Source organism: Convolutriloba macropyga, chromosome 12 (assembly GCF_964194025.1).
Source record: "Convolutriloba macropyga chromosome 12, txConMacr16.3, whole genome shotgun sequence".
Taxonomy (NCBI): domain Eukaryota; kingdom Metazoa; phylum Xenacoelomorpha; order Acoela; family Convolutidae; genus Convolutriloba; species Convolutriloba macropyga.
Genome location: NC_134479.1, coordinates 1,690,122 through 1,710,671, shown reverse-complemented (window position 1 = coordinate 1,710,671; position 20,550 = coordinate 1,690,122). Strand labels below are relative to the sequence as shown.

General features: G+C 35.8%; 1 protein-coding gene across 4 annotated transcripts in view; it reads left to right on the top strand.

Moving 5' to 3' along the window:
- LOC142350306 (receptor-type guanylate cyclase gcy-28-like) overlaps positions 1 to 20,550 on the top strand; it is a 182,997-nt gene that overhangs the window by 149,958 nt on the left and 12,489 nt on the right. For all 4 annotated transcript variants that reach the window (XM_075402119.1, XM_075402118.1, XM_075402117.1 and 1 more), the window contains one exon: positions 7,049 to 7,335. In XM_075402119.1, coding sequence (XP_075258234.1) covers positions 7,049 to 7,335 — 287 coding nt within the window. The remainder of the gene's footprint in view (positions 1 to 7,048; positions 7,336 to 20,550) is intronic.

The window sequence follows — 20,550 nt, the reverse complement described above, 5'->3', positions numbered from 1 at the left end:
AACCATCTCTAATGGTTATTGGTATTTATACTAGCACCTGTGGTCACACTGCGAATCAGGAGAACGTTCAGCTAAAAAATGACATCAAAATAGTTAGCGCTTTAAAGTTGTTATGTACAAAAATCATTTTTTCGCTAGTTTCTTCTTCAATCACAATCATGTTTATGGGATTCGAGGGCGGCTATTTTCCGGCAATCTGCCGGGCATGTTTTTCTAGTTTTTGAAATTTCGTTTGTTATTTTGAGTTTGTCTGTCTCCCGTGAAAGAAGAGAATTAATCAAGGTCTGAAAATGGTTCTTTAAGGTTTGAAACTAAATAGTTTCTAGTGGCAGGAAGTTGCAAGAAGATGCAAACTTTTCTTTTTTTTCACGGCTTTTAGGGGTCAATAAAACTGAAGATGTTGATAAAACGTATATGATTCTTAATTGGGTAGTTTTTACTGACAATGGAACTAACTTTAAGATATCTCTCAAACACGAGTTTTGGCAACTTTTTTTCGGTCTTTTATTTTGTCCTTCGAGTTATTTTGTGTAGTTCCCTAGCAGACTTTTGCTGGGCTGTTATTTATTTATTCCGTTAGCAGAAAATTCGTTTTCGAAAACATGAGTTGGGAAAATAGGACTTTTTTGTATTTTCTCAGTTTTTTTTGGTTTTGTGTTCTATCATTTTCACATTTTGTGAATTGAAGTTTTTTTATTTTTCTTAATTTTTTCCCTGTCTAGCATTTTTTAAAATTGGTTGAGTGTTTTCTTTCGTTCTTAACTTTTTAATCGAACACCTTGGTGTCCAACACACCTTGGTTTCCAAAAAATTTACCAGTAAAGTCAAAAATGGAGATTTCTAGATGCCCGCTATTTGAGTTTTCTTCTTAACACTTAGTTAACATCTCTAATGCTTTTGGCGTTAATACTTTCCCCTGTATACTCTGACAGGATTATGTCTGACTGCAAGCTAAAAGCAGAATAGTTTGCAATGCAAAACTTTGCCGCGTGAAACGGTCATCTTTTAACAGTCATCAACAGTCAAAGATTACTTTGTTTTTTATCACAATCGGGTTTAAAAGAATCAATGACAGCTTTTCTTCCCGTTTGTTTTCCTTTTTACAAAAATGCAAATGTTTAAATTGGTTAATTTCTTTCGTTCTTACCTTTTTGATCGAACAAATTGGTGTTCAACATGCTGACCCTAAAGTTTCTACTTAACATCTTTTGTTTTTCACTAAATTTTGTCCTGAACTTTGTCCAGAAGACTTTTTTCTTCAAACGAAAGTTTTTGCCTTACCTTAATTTTCACTCTGATCTCCTTTTGCTCTAAGTTTTTGTTAACGGCAGCTCATCAAATTTTTCTAATTGGAACAGAATGATTATTAGTAAACGGAATAAAAATGGAAACGGTTTATAACCATAAAGCCCATTTTTAGATGGTTGCTATTTCAACTTCGTTCTTAACGCTTAGTTAATTTCTCTCATGCTTTTGGCAATAATACTGTCCCCTCTATTCTCTGACAGGAGTATGTCGACTGCCAACTAAAAGCACAATAGTTTGCAATTAATAAGTTGTGCAGCTTGAAACAATCATTTTTTAACATTTGTTTCTGTTTTTTATTGCAATTGGGGTTTTAGGCTTAATAATTTTAGATTTAAAGGCTAATTTAAATATAGTTTTGGGATCTAACTGAAGCTGCACTTGACATGAAATTAGAACACTTTATGAAACTTAAGAAAAATTTTGTCAATTCTATCTTTTCTTTTTGTTTCAATCCCAATGTGCGTCAGGTGCGTCAACGGCGGCTATTTTCCGGCAACAGACCGGCTAAGTTTTAGTGGTTTCGTTGAACTTTCGATTGGATTTATTTTAATTTTAAGTTGCATTTGGTAAAGAAAATGGACTCTTTCCTTTACTTTTGAATGAAACTATCTCTTGCGTTTTCTTTTGCCAACGGTTTTTTCTGAGAAGCAACCTAAACATAAAATATTTGAGTTTTTTATGTTTTTGTTATCAGGTTTAGCCGTTTTCATGCTATATTTGCTGAAATTCAAAAGAATTGTTGTAATTAGGTAGTTTGATTTCATATCTATTTGGCTTAGATATTTTCTTATCTAGTTGGTAGTCGTCATCAAGTGTCATTAGAGGACCCTGGCTGGAATTAGTAGCCTTCTAAATGCCTTGACTTTGAACCTGTGGAGAACGCCTTAATTTAGAGTGCGAAGGTCAGTTTTGTAGTTTCTGATCATGTTTATCTTTCATTTTCTCAAAATTTTGTTGTTTTGAAGGGCCAGTGCAGGTTGCGGATGGGTTACAGGTTAATGAATCTAGTTGTGTTACTGGATAGTTTCTTGTGACAAGGAACTGGATTTGAATGTATTAATATTAAAAAATTTTGTCAACTTTTTAATAAAACTTGCTTATTCGGTTGGATTGATTTTTAATATAGCGCTCCTGATTTTTTAGTTCGTCAAATAAAAAATTTTTGCTTTACTTTAGTTCACAGCTTGTTCAACATTTTGCGTGAAATCTTTGTGACTTTTCTAGGCTAGTTTCACTTTTCTCTCATTCTGCTAAAAGTGTTTTTAGACAGCAGTTGCTCAGCAAAGCAATTCAAAGTGAACAGTGTCCGTATCAAAAAACGAAATGAGAAATGGAAACGGGATAAACCCATAAAGCCCGATTTTAGATGCCCGTTAATCGAACGGTGTTCTTAGTTATCATCTCTAATGCTTATTGGTATTGATTTTAGCCCATCCCATGTGGTCTCACTGCGAATCAGGGTTATTTTCAGCTCCAAAATGACATGAAAGTAGTTTGCACTTCAATGTTTTGGTCGAAAAATCATTTTTTCACTAGTTTTTTCTCAATCCCAATCATGGTTATGGTAATTAACGGCGGGTATTTTCCGGCAATCTTCTTGGCTTGTTTTTTTTAGTTTTTTTTTTAAATTTTTTCGTTATTTTTAGTTTGCCTGTCTCCCGGGAAAAAAGAGAATTCTCCAGGGTCTGAAAATGGTTCTTTAAGGTTTGAAACTCAATAGTTTCTGATCGCAAGAAGTTGTTTTGAAGGTAATTTTAAAATTTTGACGGCTTTCCTTCAAAACATCAATTTTGAAGAGGTCAGTAAAACGTTGATCGGAAGGTGTCCATAAAACGTATATGATGTTTCATAGGATAGTTTCTGGTGACAATGAAACTGATTTTAAGATATCAAACACGAGTTTTTTTCAACTTTTTTTGCTTTCTTTTATTTTTTCGTCTTTCGAGTTATTTCGTGTAGTTCTCTAGCAGACTTTTGCTGACCTGGCATTTAGTTGTTCCGTAAGCAGAAAATTTGATTTCGAAGACGTGAGTTGAGAGAAAAGGTCATTTTTGTTTTTTTTCAGTTTTTTATTTTTTTGGAATGAGTTCTGTCATTCTCACATTTTTTGAATTTTTGGAATTTTTTGGATCTTTTAAAAATTGGATCTTTTGCGTTTATGCCCGCCAGCTTAGTGGGCGCATATTATTTGCAACTCGCAGAGGCAGGTGCTATTGTTTTATATAATGATTTACTACGTAATTGCACGTGCTCTGTAACTGGGGCCGCAAAATGTACTGGGGGGCACCAACGGAAAACATCCAATTGTTCTAATTTGCATCTAACTGAAGCTGCACTTGACATTGAATTAGAACGCTTTGTCAATTCTATTTTTTGTTTCAATCCCGATGTGCGTCAACGGCGTCTTTTTTCCGGCAATCGACCCGCTAAATTTTAGTAGTTTTGTTGAACTTTCGGTTGGATTGATTATAATTCTAAGTTGTATTTGGTAAAGAAAATGGAGCATTTCCTTTCCTTTTGACTAAAAGCCATTTTTTGCGTTTTCTTTTGTGAACAGTGTCTTCTGATAAGCAACCTAAACATAATATTTTTGAGTGTTTTAAGTTTTTGTTATCAGATTTAGCCTTTTTCATGTTATATTTTTACTGAATTGCAATAGGATTGTTGTAATTAAGTAGGTTGATTTCATATCTAGTTGGCTTAGACATTTTCTTATCTTGTTGGTAGTTGTCATCAAGTGTCATTAGATGACACTGGCTGGAATTAGTAGCCTCCTAAATGACTTCTGAACCTGTGGAGAACGCCTTAATTTAGAGTGAGAAGGTCAGTTTTGTGGTTTCTGATCATGTTTTTTTTTCATTTTGTCAAAATTTTGCTGTTTTAAAGGGCCAGTGCAGGTTGCCGGTGGGTTACAGATTAATGAATCTAGTTTTGTTACTGGATAGTTCCATGTGACAAGGAACTGGTTTTGAATGTATTAGTTTTACAAATTTTGCCAACTTTTCAATAAAATTTGCTTATTTTTAATAGCCGACGCAGCTTCTCAGCCGGCTATTACAGCGCTCCTAACTTTTTTACTTCGTTCAATAAAACTTTGCTTCTTCTTATTTTACAGCTCCTGATTTTTTTAATTCGTTGAATAAAAACTTTTTGCTTTACTTTAGTTCACAGCTTGTTCAACATTTTGCGTGAAATCTTTTTGACTTCTCTAGGATAGTTTCACTATTCTCTCATTCTGCTAAAAGTGTTTTTAGACAGCAGTTGATCAGCAAGGCAATTCAAAGTGAACGGAGTCGGTATGAAAAATTAAATCAGAAATAGAAACGGGATAAACCCACAAAGCCCGGTTTTAGATGCCCGTTACTCGAACTTTGTTCTTGGTTACCAATTCTAATGCTTACTGGTGTTGATACTAGCCCCTGTGTGGTCTCACTGCGGGAGTACGTTTAGCTCCAAAATGACATGAAAATAGTTAGCTCTTTAAAATTGTTGGTACAAAACTCATTTTTTCACTAACTTTTCCCCTTCTTCCAATTCCAATCTTGGTTATGGGAATCAATGTTGGCATGTTTTCTTTTGTTTTTGAATTTTCTTTCGTATTTTTGAGTTTGCCTGTCTCCCGAGAATTCTCTAAGGTCTGAAAATGGTTCTTTAAGGTTTGAAACTCAATAGTTTCTAATGGCAAGAAGTTGTTTTTAATATGCAATTTTTTTTAATTTTGACGGCTTTCCTTCAAAATATTAACTTTGAAGGGGTCAATGAAACGTTGATCTGTATGTGTCGATAAAACGTATATAATGTTTTGTTGGATAGTTTCTAGTGACAATGAAACTGATTTTAAAATATCAAACACGAGTTTTTGCAACTTTTCTTCAGTCTTTCATTTTATCGTCTTTCGAGTTATTTCGTGTATTTCGAGTTTGACTGGCCTGGCCTTTAGTTGTTCCGTAAGCAGAAAATTGGAATTCGATGAGTTTGGAGAAAAGGACATTTTTGTATTTTTTCAGTTCTTTTTTAATTTTTGGGATTGTGTTCTGTCATTTTCACATTTTGTGAATTGAAGTCTATAATTTTTGGATCTTTTAAAAATTGGATCTTTTCCGTTGGTTCCCCCCATCTTACTGGGCGCATTTTATTTGCAACCCCCAGAAGCACGTGCCATTTTTTACATAATGATTTACTATGTAATGACACGTGCTCTGTAACTGTGTTCTAATTTGTAAAGAATGATTATTAGTAAACTGAATGAAAAATGGAAACGGTTTATAACCAAAAAGCCAATTTTCGATGCTTGCTATTTGAACTTTGTTCTTAACTCTTAGTTAACTTCTCTCTTGCTTTTGGCATTAATACTTTCCCCTGTAAACTCTGACAGGAGTATGTCTGACTGCCAACTAAAAACACGATAGTTGGCTATTAAAATATTTTGCAGCTTGAAACAATCAATTTTTAACATTTATTTCTGTTTTTTATCGGAATCAATGGCGGCTTTTTCCCGATAATCTTGGATATGTTTCTATATAGCCGCCCTCATTATTCGAATCTGGGGCGCCCTCATTATTTTAATCGACGTCGTCATCTTCTCGAAAGCTGTTTTTATGTGCTTTTTAAAATTCGTATTTGACGTTTTCAAAGACTATTTCTTCTGAATTCATGTGATCTTTGAATTATGCAATATAGTGAATACGGTCAAAGATGCAAAATCAAAAGAAACGCGATAAACCGATAAAGCCCGGTCATAGCGCATTAGGTTATCAAAACTCATTATCACGATTGACTTATGATATCAGTTTTGAGCATTATAGCTTGCATGTTAGAAGCGGAATTTATTAACCTTTTGTCATCTAACTTAAACAGCACTCGAAATAAGAACTCTTTTTGACACTCAGCAATTGACAGGCTTTATTTTCTAAGTGTCAAAAGGAGTTCCAATGTTGAGTGCTGTTTGAGTCAATTTCTATCTTTTTTTACCTCGATAGTACCATGGGCGTCAACGGCAGATTTATCAAAAGAAAAGAGTAATTTTAAAGCCTAAAAACTTTCGGCCGTTTTTATCGTTACGGCCGAAAAATTACGGCATTTCTCGTGGTGACTGGGGTGCAAATTTTTACCAGTTTATTAAAATCAAACTTGGCGAGGTAAATAGTTAAGTTCTTAAGACAAAAGTTAATGTTTCGACTATATTCGACGCTTCCGGAACTCTTTCGAATATGTTCTTTTAATTCACTTTTTCTTTTTATCACGTTTTTCGTATTACATAAGTCACGATGTTCACGTTTGATCTTCACTCTTTTTCCATTCACTTTTCGTCCTCAAAAACGAGAGAAACAGGTAGCGCTCGGAGGACACGAAGTGCTCTTAGAGCCCTTGGTCATACTGTGCTCTATTAATGCGATTCACCAAATGTATTGAGTAGACAATTTCACGGTGTAAAGGTTTGTTCTTAATCGTTAAAGTCGTTTGAGAGCAATTTGCCCGACATTAGTCGGTTATGTTTTATTATTGAGTGATCTAATGTGTTCTCATTCAAAATTTAAGATTATAACTTAATTCGCGACAGTGTACTTCTTCTGAAAGGTGCGGCTGAGTTTCATTTGAAACTCCAGTGTTGGTGGTGTGCACTGATGGTTTCTTTTCTGCAGTCCTTGAGCGTTGTTGTCTTTTATTTACACTGCGTCTATTTGTATCCTGTAGTTTGAATGTGATAGAAGTTTGAATGTCGTTTGTTGTTGTTTGTTAGGTGGTGGATCTTCTGAACCATCTCTACACCCTCTTCGACTCCATCATAGACGAGTTCGATGTGTACAAAGTGGAGACCATTGGAGATGCGTACATGGTCGTGTCTGGAATTCCCATCAGAAACGGATCCACTCACTCCTACAACATAGCAGCCATGTCTCTCAAACTCCTCGAGGCAGTCAAGAACAGCTTTGTCATTCCCCACCGCCCTGATGAGAAGTTGAAGCTACGCATTGGATTGCACACTGGACCTGCATGTGCCGGGGTCGTCGGCGTCAAAATGCCAAGGTTCTTTTTAATAGCCGCAAAGCTGGGGACTTTTTTGCCTGCTCTTGTTTCTTTTTTGTAATTCAATTTTCAAAAACGTTTGAAAGTTCAAATTACAGGGTTTTAATTAAAATTGTATTTTTTTCGCGATTCAAAGAGGAGTAATGATGATCTATTTTTAATAGCCGCCCTCATCTCAGCCGGCTATTATAGCGCTCCTATTTTTTTTTTTACTTCGTCGAATAAAAAAATGTTTCGCTTTACCTCATTTTGCCGCCTTTTCAACATTTTGCGTGAAATCTTTTTGACTTCTCTAGGCTAGTTTCTCTCTTCTCTCATTCTGCTAAAAGTGATTTTGAACATCAGTTGATCAGCAAAGCAATTCAAAATGAACAGTCAGTATAAAAAATTGAAGTCAGAAATAGAAACGGGATAAACCCATAAAGCCCAATTTTAGATGCCCGCTATTTGAACGTCGGTCCTATAAGTATTAGTTACCTCTCTCTAATGCTGATTGTTATTGATAGTAGCCCCTGTAGCCTCTCTCGAAGAAACAGAAGTATGTTCAACTACGAAATGCCATCAAAATAAATCGGACTTAAAAAAATGTTTTTGTACGAAAATCTTTTTTTTTCAATATCTTCTGTTATTTCAATCCCAGTCATGCTTATTGGAATCAACGGCGGCTATTTTCCGGCAATCTGCCGGGTATGTTTATAGCTGCGAAGAGACTGTTTTGGAGAAAACGAGAAATTGAAGCGTGAAAAAAATTTTCTAAGCTAGTAATTTTGTTCACATGCGGCTTTTTGTTTATTAATAGCCGCACAGCGATAGCTGGGGCTATTATTGGCCTTCTCTTGTTTTCTTTATTTCGTCGTCGCGATTTTTGTAACGATCATATGACGTCACAACCACTTCAAATCTGCTTTTCGTTCATGCAATTTTAGCTGAAGCGCGTGTGTGACGTCATTTTTTGCGTTCATTCGCGTGATTAAATTTTTGGTGACACTTGAGTTACCTCACTCTCAAAAATGACTTTCTCACTTTGAAATTGACGTTTATTTACGTTTATTTTGACGTTTATTTTGACGTTTAATTCAAAGAGATAAGGTCAAACGGGTGTGTTTCACTTCAAATGAAGGTTATTTGAGAGCAGCTAATAGAGGCAGCAAAAACTCAAATATTTTTTTTTCGCTGATGTTAAAAATTTCTTTAATTTTTAGATTTGTTAATTCAAGTTGTTTAATAGCCGCCTTCAGCCTCTCAGCAGCTATTATTTTGGCCCTTTCTTTTTTGAAATTCGCTCTACATTTTTTAATTTCTCTCAAACAAAGTGTGTACCAATTACATTAGTCCTGTTCTCTTGGTCTTTTTGTATGAGATTTTTTGCTGGACCGATTTTTCGTCGCACGCAGTTGACTTTTCGTCATCAAAAACGGGATAAACAGGTAGCGAGCAGCGAGCATTAAGTTCTCTTAGAGACTTTCAGCTCTGTTTTAGCTCAAACTGTTTTGCAGACTTACCTTTATGGTGTTAAGGGCGGTTCTTAGAGGTTGAAGACCCCTGCACGGTTGACTCCCCTCCCACTATTGCCCCCAACACCTGTGCTGTTACCCCCCACCCCACTGTTGCCCAAACCCTCCTCATCATTACCCCCGGTGCAACCCACCCCGCCCTCCCGTGTCTAGCTACTGAAGAACAACCACTCGCTAAAAACAATCAAATTTATACTAGTTTGCCCAATCTTTTTCAAGGTTTTTGAAAGATTTTGACAGTTTTTGAGTTTTATCAGTCCTAGGTGTCAAGGAACCTCAAGGGCTTAATAATAGGTTACTGCATAGTTTTTTGTGGTGATGGAATGGTTTCAACATTTTAACATTAGTAATTTAGGCTTTTTCTGACAAAACGTGCATTTCCAATTGACATTTATTGACATTTTTGACATTTATTTTTTATTCAGGTCTTTGAAGACCCGGGGGCCAGAAAAACCTCCTTAGGGGTTTGATAATAAGTTACTGACAGTTTTTTTAAGACTTGGAATAGTTCTCAACTTTTTAATATCACAAATGCCACGGAACCTCCTCTAGGGTTTAATGATATGTTTGTGCATAGTTTTTAGATGTTATGGAATGTTTTTCAGGGTTTTGATATCAGGAATTTAAGGAATTTTTTAAAAATCATTTGCAATTTTTTTAGGTTTTTTGAATTGTTTGAGATTTTTCCGGCACCAGGGGCCCTGGGACATCTAAGGTTTGATAATAAGCTGCTGTTTAGCTTCTGGAGATAATGGGATGGTGATCAATATTTATATGTTTCCAGTTTTAGTAATTTCCGAATAAAATTTAATTCTAAGTTTATGGATCTTTGTGCCAGTGAAACTGTCTCGGGCTTGAAAAAAGGATACTGGATAGTCTCTTGAGACAATTAAATGGTTTCGCAGATACTAATATCTTGATTTTTAGTTAGATTTATTAAAATTTGCAGCGTTTTTTGTGCTTTTGTTTAACGATCATTACTGCCAATGAAATCTGTTCAGAGTAGTTACTTGATAGAATTCCAGAGACCAAAAATTGTTTTGAATTTTTTTTACTGCGAAATCTGGAAACTTTTCTGTTAAATTTTGTTTTTTTTTTCATTTTTTATGCTTTATTTACTAACAAGGTCAGGGAAATAGAAGTTGCGGAGTCGAATCCCATCATGGAAAATAATCTTAGCTCTCTTTCTCTCTCTCTCTCTCTCTGTAGGTTATAGTTTCTTTCCTCCTCTTTCGCGTTCACGTTTCATCCCTCTCTCTATTTCTGGCTCTATCCCTCTCTTTTTGTTGATGCCCCACTTCAGCCACTGCCATGTGGCGTATATGATCATCTATTATCCTCATTAACGCTGAGTTATAGTAATGCATTTTATAATACATGATTTAAGCTTTTTGAGGAAACTGTTACTTCTCTTAACAGCAGTTGGTAGTAATTATATTAATCCTGTTGGTATTATGCCATGTTTCGCTTGACGGATTTTTTGTCTGACCCATTTGAGTTTTCTTCTTCAGAAAGCGGATAAAGAGGTAGCGACCAGTGGGCATTAAGTTCTATTAGAGACTTTCAGCCTGCTAGTCTCCAAGTATGCGATTCACAGAAACTTTTTGGAGTCTTATACTTATGCTGCTAAGGGAGATTCTTATAAATTGATCCCACAGCTCCCACATCAGTCCCCCAATCCAGTTTAGCACCCCCTGCGCTGACCTAACGCCCCTTCATTTAAGCTAAAGATAATTTGCACAATTTTTTTAAGATAATTGAACATTTTTGGTTTTTTAAGTTTTATTAGCCCTAGGTGTCAAGGAACCTTCTCTAGGGCTTTATAATAGGTTACTGCATATTTTTTAGTGGTAATGGAACTGTTTCAACTTTCTTTTCCAAATCAGTAATTTTAGCATTTTCCGACAAAACGTGCAACTTTTCTGTGATATACCAACTCTTAACCCAGATTTGATATGAATAATATACTTTTCTATTGGGTAAAATAATGTTCTTAGAAATGGATTGTGATTGTTTTATTAGATTGACTTACTCAAGTAATTGGAGAACAAGTTGCATAAAAGAGTTGGAAGAGATAGGGGAATAGAATAAAGTTGCGAAGAGTTGTTTTTAAATTGAGAGAATTAGAGGGAATCTGCTCAAAACCTGCATCTGAAATAGATAGAAAATATAGAATTAATATTGATAGAAGTAGTGACAAGAAAAGAGCAGAAAGATAATATACATTAAAGAATTCAAAAATTGATTATTTGTTTCGAAAGAACGCATAGCTTTGTTTTATTTTTAAAAAATTTTAAAATGTGAGTGTGAGGCGAAAAAGGCTTAGATTTCGAATTGGCGACAGAAGGTCTCTTAAACAGCTACATAATCAATTGTACCTCAAGATACTTGCATTTAATTTATACAATTGACAATCTTAAAAAAAGCAATTCAAATCCCCAAATGTGCTTCAAACTTGATTAATTACCTTACTCGACTAATCATTTTTCTACAATTTATATTGTTTTCTTTATATTCCACACATTGTTCGATATCATTATCTTAAAATTATCCTTACATTGACCCATGTCAGAACTGATGTTGTTTGAAATTAAATAATTACAATCCTCATAAAATGGAAGATGTCGCAGCAGCTGCAAATTCTATTGCAACAGCGATTAGAGGAATTGCACCACGTCCACCACCAGCAGTGTCACAAAGCGTCAGCTTGACCCCATTCACGGGAGCTGTTACAGAAGACTTTAGAGTAGTCCGCTAGCAACTGGAATCTTCCATCGCCCTTATGCAAGTACAAAATGCCCAATCGGTTGGATTTTTAAAACTTCATTTGCAAAGCGCTGCTCTAAACTTTTTTTCTGGAATTGCCAACTGCCAGCAAAAACACACTTAATAATGCGTTACTATCACTAGAAAAACAATATTTAAGCGCAAATAGAGTGGAGCTTTACAAATCAAAGTTCAAGAACAAAAGTTTAATCAATCAAAAGAGACGCCAGAAGATTTTCTGAGACATCACAAGACTTGCTCATATAGCATTTGCAGACTTCGGAGGAAACGACTATTCAGCAGAAAGATCGAGGCAAATACGGGACGCATTCATATAAGATTGAAGCTTTTGATGCAACCAGAGACAACAACTAAATGACCTATGTGCATCAGTCTAAAAAACTGACATTAAAAAGCATCTTGCCTGATGAAGACGCCCAAGCAACAGGATCAATTCTATTACTGACAGTATCTCACGTAGCCTTGCAACAGCATTGAACAATATCGCGGCTGCTTATAAAGTTTGGCGGCTAGTCAAAGAGAACTCGGCAGACAATCGAATAAAATGCAAATCTCGGTCGACCGGTCAAACAATAGAGGCTTTTATAGGGGTAACTTTTGAGGCCGACGACAAATTCAATTCAAACCGCGGAATAAACAGATCCCGAACCACCAAGGTTACCAACAACAATTCGGTCATACTGGCAGTGGTTTCTATAACCAACGCGGCCGTGGTCACAGATATAGCCCAATTATTTGTAGAAACTGTGTTCAACCAGGCCACATACAGAGTCAGTGTTGGTTCAAACCAGTACCACAGCGAGGAACACATGTGCCGTTCGCTGCAGTCCCAAAAATTAATTACGCGGCAGCAGCCTTTTCTTACAGCACTAGCTAACAGTAGTTATAATTCAGTGCCGATAACGGGTGCAAATCTTTTCTATTTACCATTACAATTTCGAAGATATTGCTTTAAATTTTTATTTGACACTGGGGCATCCTCAAGTGCACTTTCAAAAACTATACTACAAAAAATTACACTAAATAAACCGCCATGTGTTACTAAATTACCGAACAATTTTCCTGAACAATTGTCTGTTGCTGATGGCAAGAAAGTCAGTGTACTAGGAAAAGTACTTATCGAACTTAATGTGGGATTGAATACCTATAGCGGAGAGTTTCTCGTCCTTGATCAAATGAGTACTGCAGTTCTTGGTAACCCCTTCTTTATCAAAAATCAAATTGTTATTGGTCCGTCAAAGAAACTACTATATTTTGCAGATGTTACCGTGAGTCTCAATTCCATAGTTCACCAAGAAAACTCAAGACAGCAAGTACTTATTACACTAAGTAAGAGAACACTGAAGCCAAATTATCAAGATATTATCAAAGTGCTGATTCTCAAACCAGATATCGCATTTAACAATGTCATTGGAATAATTGAGCCGTCTTCTTTTTTCGAGAAAAAATCAAGCCTATGTCTCTGTTCTTCAGTACACAAACTTGATTCACAACGAAAAACGAAATTTGAAATTTTGAACTTGAACCCTTTCACTGTCAGAATTTCCCCACGAACTCGAATAGCAAAATTCATTTTCTTGACGCCAAATCAATCAAACTATATTCATCCTATTGAACCATCAATCATATCGTCAATTACAGAAAACAAAATCTTCTTTGAAAATAAAAACAAATCAAATACTAGAACATGGATACCTGCAGATAACTTTTGGTTCCCAGCACCTGAGAATTGTCGTGACAATTCGAAGCTCACAGGGGTTTTGAAAGTAATTTACGACACACTAGTGCAGTTAGGAAAGGATGAAAAATTGGATTCAACAGTAGATAAAGAAAATAGAGCTAAGTTTCTTTCCAAATTTGTTTGGACTGCCTCGATATTTTCAAATGAACAAAAGCAACATATGAAAAATTTGTTAGTCAAATACCATAAAATTTTCGCTAGACACAGATTAGACCTTGGAAAAAACATGGATTGTCCAGTTAAACTGACACCGGAACACAATAGACCAATCTACTCACCAAACCCTGCAACACCAATACATCTCAGAGACGAATTGATTGTAGAGTTAGCTCAAATGCAGTACTACGATATTATTACTACTCTACCTTTCTCGCGTTACTCGTCTCCAGTATTTGCACGAAGAAAATCCTTAGTACTAGAATTTTAGTTGACCTCGGACGTATAAACCTGCTACGCCATGATAATAGCAATAATTATTATCCTATACCAACAATGGCCGACGCGAGAGCGCATCTAGCAGGGAAAACCATCTTCGCAAAAATGGATTGCGGTCAAGCCTACTTCTCTATGCAAATGGCGGATAATTTGAGTGCGCAACTACTAACATTTATTTATAGCGGTAGAACCTTTGCGTTCAAAAGACTAGCCCAAGAACTCAGCCAATCACCAACCGCATTCAGTTCTTGTGTGAGTAAGCATTTAGTCATCTGCTGCTAGTGATAAGTGTTTTGTTTATTTCGATAACCTGGGGAGTGGTGCAAAAGATGGAAACACGTTGATGGATAATTTTGAAGAAATTTTCCGCTGCATTCAAAATTTAGGTTTTTAAACTCTCAATCAAAAAATGCCAATTTGGTATTCTAGAAATTCAATTTCTTGGACCTGAAATATCAGCCCATGGCATTAGTCCTAATAAACGAAAGTTGAAAGATTCCTTGCAAATGTTAGAATGCCAAAAACATAAAACAAGTTCGTCGAATGATTGGATTCATGCAGTTTTTTCAAACATTTATACCAAACCTTGCACTTAAACTGAACCCTTTGTTCAAATTGTTTCGAAAAGAAACTGAAATTAACATTACGAACAACCATCAAAAATCTCTTGGCTACTCTCAAAAATGACTTAATTAAAGCTTGTTCAAAAACGCTGAAATTAGCTCAACCAGGTTGCAAGTTCATAATCGTTTATGATGCCAGATTTTACGCAGCAGATTGTGTCCTATTAATTGAAGACAATTTAGAATCTGAGGAATCAAACAAGGATATAACTTACGCACCTGTTTCTTTTGGCTCCCATTTGTTTTCGCCAGCGCAGCTTAAACACTCAATTTATGCTAAAGAAATCTTCGGAATATATTTACTCTTTGAGTCATTCGAGCACTACATATGGGGAGTGTCAGCAAAACCAGTAATAGTCCTAAAAGATAACAAAAGCGTCACACGTTTCTTTCAGACGAAGAAATTACCGGGAAACTTATGGAACGCCGTTGACTGTATTATCTTTGTGTTAGGACATATTTGTGGAAAAGCTGACGTAGCCGCAGACTATCTATCACGCTTTTATGTTAACCCTAGTACTAAGTTGAAGCTAAAGCTAGGCAATCGCATTCTTGTAAAAGACCTTGAAGTGGAAGTACTATCACAAACACCAGACAATAGCCTTACAGCTTTATCAACAGCAGTTAGTGTTCCCATTATACCAATTGCCAGCGAAGAACATTGTAATACTTTGGAAATAAATTCTTTCATTGAGCCAAAAGACCACAGTATCAACAAATTATCGGAAGGAAACCTCTTGGATAAATTTGAATTGATTGAGATCTTAAAAGCAACTGATATGTACAAAGAACAGTCAATGGACCAAGATATTCAAAAAGCATTTAACCGATTAAAAAAGAAGGCACCACCAATAAGCATGTATGGTTCGTACGACCTACAGAAATATAAGCGACTTGGTCGGTTATTTATGGATGGAAACTTAGAGTGTCGAAAATGTTATGACCATTCAGGAAGGAACTTCATCAAACAAATTGTTATTCCAAATTAACTGCGAGCAGAACTGATATACCGGATTCATAACTCTAAACTTAAAGGCCACCTAGGCATACAAAATACCATTTACGAATTTCAAAGAATTTCTATTTCCCGGGCTACACTGAACTTCTGGCTACCTATAAAAAACAATTGCTTCCATGTTTACAAGCTTATTCTCCAAAAAACGAAACACTAACTGTGCCGTTATCCCCCGTTAGTTCAAGTACAAGCCTACCGGCAGACATGTTACAAATTGACATAGTTGGCCAATAACCAAAGTCAGGAGGCTACTCGTATATATTAACAGGAATGGACGTTTTTTCGAAAATTATGTTTGCACAGCCCCTAACTTCAATCTCAGCTGAAACAGTGTAAATTTCTTATGCAATGAGTTCTGCGGCATTCCTATATACCATTAGTCATACTTACAGATCAAGGCTCACAATTTACTTCGCGAATGTTAGAAGAGCTCTCAACGCTTTTAGAATTTAGAATTGAACATGCTACTGTTAAGCACGCTCAAACAATCGGAGCTTTGGAAAGGTCATATGGCCCACTCAAAGGCTATTTACGAAATTATAAAAACCGACTGCCAAGAGATTGGCATAAATGCGTAGATTTAGCAGTGTTTCAACACAACACTAGTTACCATTCTACAATAGCTTGCCCTCCAACTCTTATCTTCCACGGTAGAATCTTCAGTAACAAAAGTAAATACCACCAGCAATGCCATTATGACTCTATTGCCGATATCCAAAGCAAACTGGCGACATTATTCAGTCAAACCAAAGAAAACTTAGTTAATCCTTTCAACAAATATTGGGAATATTATGAGAGAAAAGCTAAGGCTGCACCATTAACATTACGTGATTATTGCATGTTGCTTAATCGAAAACTCTCTACAGAACATGACAATATTAGTAACTTGGAATGCAAGTGGACAGGATTGTTAAGAATTGAAAGAGTTCTTACTCGAAGTAACTATTTAATAAGAAAGTTAAATAGAAATAACACGCAAATCGTTCATAAACAGTTAGACTCAAGCCTATTAAACCACAATATAAATTTCAAGATCTGCAGGATATTGATGAAGAAATTTTTACAGCAGACCCAATGATACCTGAGGCATTGCGTGAACCAAACTTCTTGGACCACACGCTTGAGGAATTAGTCTTTTCTTGTGGCAAAAATCGAAAAGTGAAAGTCTATTCAACAGTAGCTAAGTTAAACCGTGAAGCAGAAATTGTAAGGAATAGGGCTGAAGATGATTCGCCAAAATCACTTAATACAAAGTACAGCTGATACTTCACCATTTTATACACCCGACTCGGAAAAACAATCTAGCAGATCACATAATCCGCAGTCCAGTCCTAAATCTGTCCAAAATGAACAAAATATTACAGAGCTTCCAACAACATCTAATATACCAGTTTCAAACCTCGCTAAACTGTTGAAGAAAAGGCGACATGAACGTGACTTGGCAAAACAACAAAAAGCAAACATGGCACCTGCAGTTCAAACACCCATAGCACAACCACAAAAACCAACATCAAGTTCCCCCCAAGTAGCACAAAGTCTTGCGGTACGGCCGCATACGTAAGCAAACGCTGCATTTCCAATCATCATAATAGTATACTGTTCCTTAATCTCAATTAAAAATTGATTGTCGTTCTTTATTTCTTCAACATTCATTCCGCTTATAAATTACTCCATTTACGAGTCAGAAGCCAGTTCAAACAGTGCCATTATGCTTGATTGAGTGAATCAATCCAAATTTGCCTTAGAGTAGTTTGGAATAAACACGATCCAGACCAATTCACAACCCAAGATAATGAATGTTTAGGCATGGACGACAAGTTCCCTAATGTTAGATTAATTAATCAAAATCTGCGAATTATTCAAAACCAAAGTCAAAAAACAAAAAGGTACATCCTGAGCGCTTCTAGGCTCAATTTGCGCTTTCTACTGATATATCTCTTGAATATGTAACCTTTACATACGGACGAAAGGATTTCGAATGACTTACTGTAACAATTATTCACAAGCTGAACTTCCCGTCCAACACTGTTGATTCCTGCCATTTTGTAACGGCCACAAGTTATGCCCCTTCTCTCTTTGAAGAGTCCTCCAGATATTTGTGCTTATTGTTTGGAAACCTGAAACTACGTTACATGCGTTTATTGGTTCCAGAAACAACAGCTTTGCGACCACACTTTCTTGTATTATTTTCTACATACTGTTGCCCAGACTGCTTAAACGCGTACATATGTTCCGATAAATCAATGTAACCAGCGTTACAAGTTCTATCCATTTCTTTGATAATCTGGAGAGAGTCTTCGAACCAAGCATAATTCAACCACCAAACTTTTATAACCACCGTGTTCGATACCAGAACATGGAGTTAAACGCACACTTTGTCATTTTCTGAATCGCGTAAATTAAAGCTTCCCATTTCCATACAAAAGATACACCTAAAGTTGACGTTAAAACAGCATGGAAAGCCAAACTGGGCTGACAAAGGTTTAAATCTGGTTGCGGAATTTAAAATTTGGTATTAGATTTAACAGCAGAACTCGGAACCAGCTTCAACAAACGATTTAAAGTCATCCACATCTTGAAATAAATGTTCAAGTTTTACGGAATGTTCCAGGAGCACAGATAAAATAAGGTTTTTTACCAAAAAGTGTTACTCAAGTTGAGTCATCGCCACCGGTTTCAATATGACCATCTGTAATCCAACTAATAAGCTGGATAATTCCATCAATTTTTGTTTAAGATGATTTGGAATAGAATAGGTATTAAACCACTTACTGAAAAACTGTAATACCATGAAAATTTTTTAATGTCAGAATTGGGACAATATAACTTCTCGTAAATTCGAGATTTTCAACAATTTGTAATAATACTTGTAGGAGCGTGATAATAATTATCATATTGTTCAGTAAACTCGACTTCATTTTTAATTTCACTTAATGTATTTACAAAATTATTATCAAACTGAAATACCGGGTGATTTGCTAAAGCAATTGGTTTGTTAACCCAATCGTTAATTATGTAATGGGAATATCCACCAGACGCAATTTCATTTGTAGCTTCAATCCACCAAGAAGAACTTTTTACATCAACAATTGGGACATCCTCCACCGAGCTGTTTCAATACTTCTCGATTTCGAAATTTATTTTTGAAAGCTGTTATTCTTTAATGAAGGCTTGCTCAATTTTTTTTAGCTCTTGTTTGTGCCATTATGTGAAAATAAACATTGCTATGTTAAGTTTTGCAAAATCAAAAAGCACTGTTACTCGAGAAGTAAAACAAAAAATGAACAGTTTTACCCACATCTATCAACGTTTTCCCATTATTACAAACGCTGTTAAGCTATTACAAATGCTACTACAAATGCCATTAAGCTTGGCCAGCAAAAAACACCAAAGTGACCGAACGATAGCACAACGACTCAAACTATTTTATCATTGTCAAATGTCTCCGACTCAGGGCAAGGATATCACAGAAGTGGCTTCAAATACGATTACTTCGTCTTCCAAGTAGATCATTTTATCTGATTAAAGAACTACTTAACTCAGTTGAAGCTTGCTTTTGAATACAACAGGAACTCAAAGTGATGAATAAACACACCATAATGATAATCATTCTCGAACTGAAAACATTCTTACCGTGTTAATTCACAATTGGATTTTGATAATACCTTACCACTATACAGAACTACACAGTACACAATTCAAGCGCACAACATTACAGCCCCTAAACAATGAAAATTACTTGCATTTTTTGACAAGTGAGTAAAACTCAACAATGTGCCTCACAAATTAATGCGCCTCTTTATATTAGAAAAAAAATTATTTCAAGTTTTGCGGAATAGTTGCAATTTCATTTCAAAGTTGAGATATTACCAGTTCATAAAGTTTAAAATTAGAGGTCCTCAAGATAAAAGGGGGTGGCTTGAGATCTTGTGACGTCTACATGTAGCGATGTCTTAGACTAAGTTATACAGTCGATTAAATAACGAGAAAACATTCCTTAGGAAAATAAACTTGGCTGGATAATAAAGACTGCCAGAACAACATCTTCAGATTTTTTGTCTGTCAAAAACGCTTCTTTCGCCGCGGGATTATTATTGCACCCAGCAGCAGTCATAAAAAGTTTCTTAACATTGCTTCAAAGTGTTTACAGCCATGAAAAACTTCGACATTTTCACTATTTATCATTTAATTATGTTTTCTTCTGCAGGCATAGAGTATTTTTAGACAGGCCACCAGAAAATAATAGTAAGCCCTGCAGCTTTCAATCTGTCGAGAAGGAACTTCCAAAATGATTTGTTGGAAATGCCGAATATTTCTCACACTTATAGTACACATCTGCTATATTGACAAAATCGAATCCATACGACAAAATCGAACACCCATACCACAACCACAAAAACCAACATCAAGTTCCCCCCCAAGTAGCACAAAGTCTTGCGGTACGGCCGCATACGTAAGCAAACGCTGCATTTCCAATCATCATAATAGTATACTGTTCCTTAATCTCGATTAAAAATTGATTGTCGTTCTTTATTTCTTCAACATTCATTCTCCGCTTATAAATTACTCCATTTACGAGTCAGAAGCCAGTTCAAACAGTGCCATTTTGCTTGAATGAGTGAATCAATCCAAATTTGCCTTAGAGTAGTTTGGAATAAACACGATCCAGACCAATTCACAACCCAAGATAATGAATGTTTAGGCATGGACGACAAGTTCCCTAATGTTAGATTAATTAATCAAAATCTGCGAATTATTCAAAACCAAAGTCAAAAAACAAAAAGGTACATCCTGAGCGCTTCTAGGCTCAATTTGCGCTTTCTACTGATATATCTCTTGAATATGTAACCTTTACATACGGACGAAAGGATTTCGAATGACTTACTGTAACAATTATTCACAAGCTGAACTTCCCGTCCAACACTGTTGATTCCTGCCATTTTGTAACGGCCACAAGTTATGCCCCTTCTCTCTTTGAAGAGTCCTCCAGATATTTGCGCTTATTGTTTGGAAACCTGAAACTACGTTACATGCGTTTATTGGTTCCAGAAACAACAGCTTTGCGACCACACTTTCTTGTATTATTTTCTACATACTGTT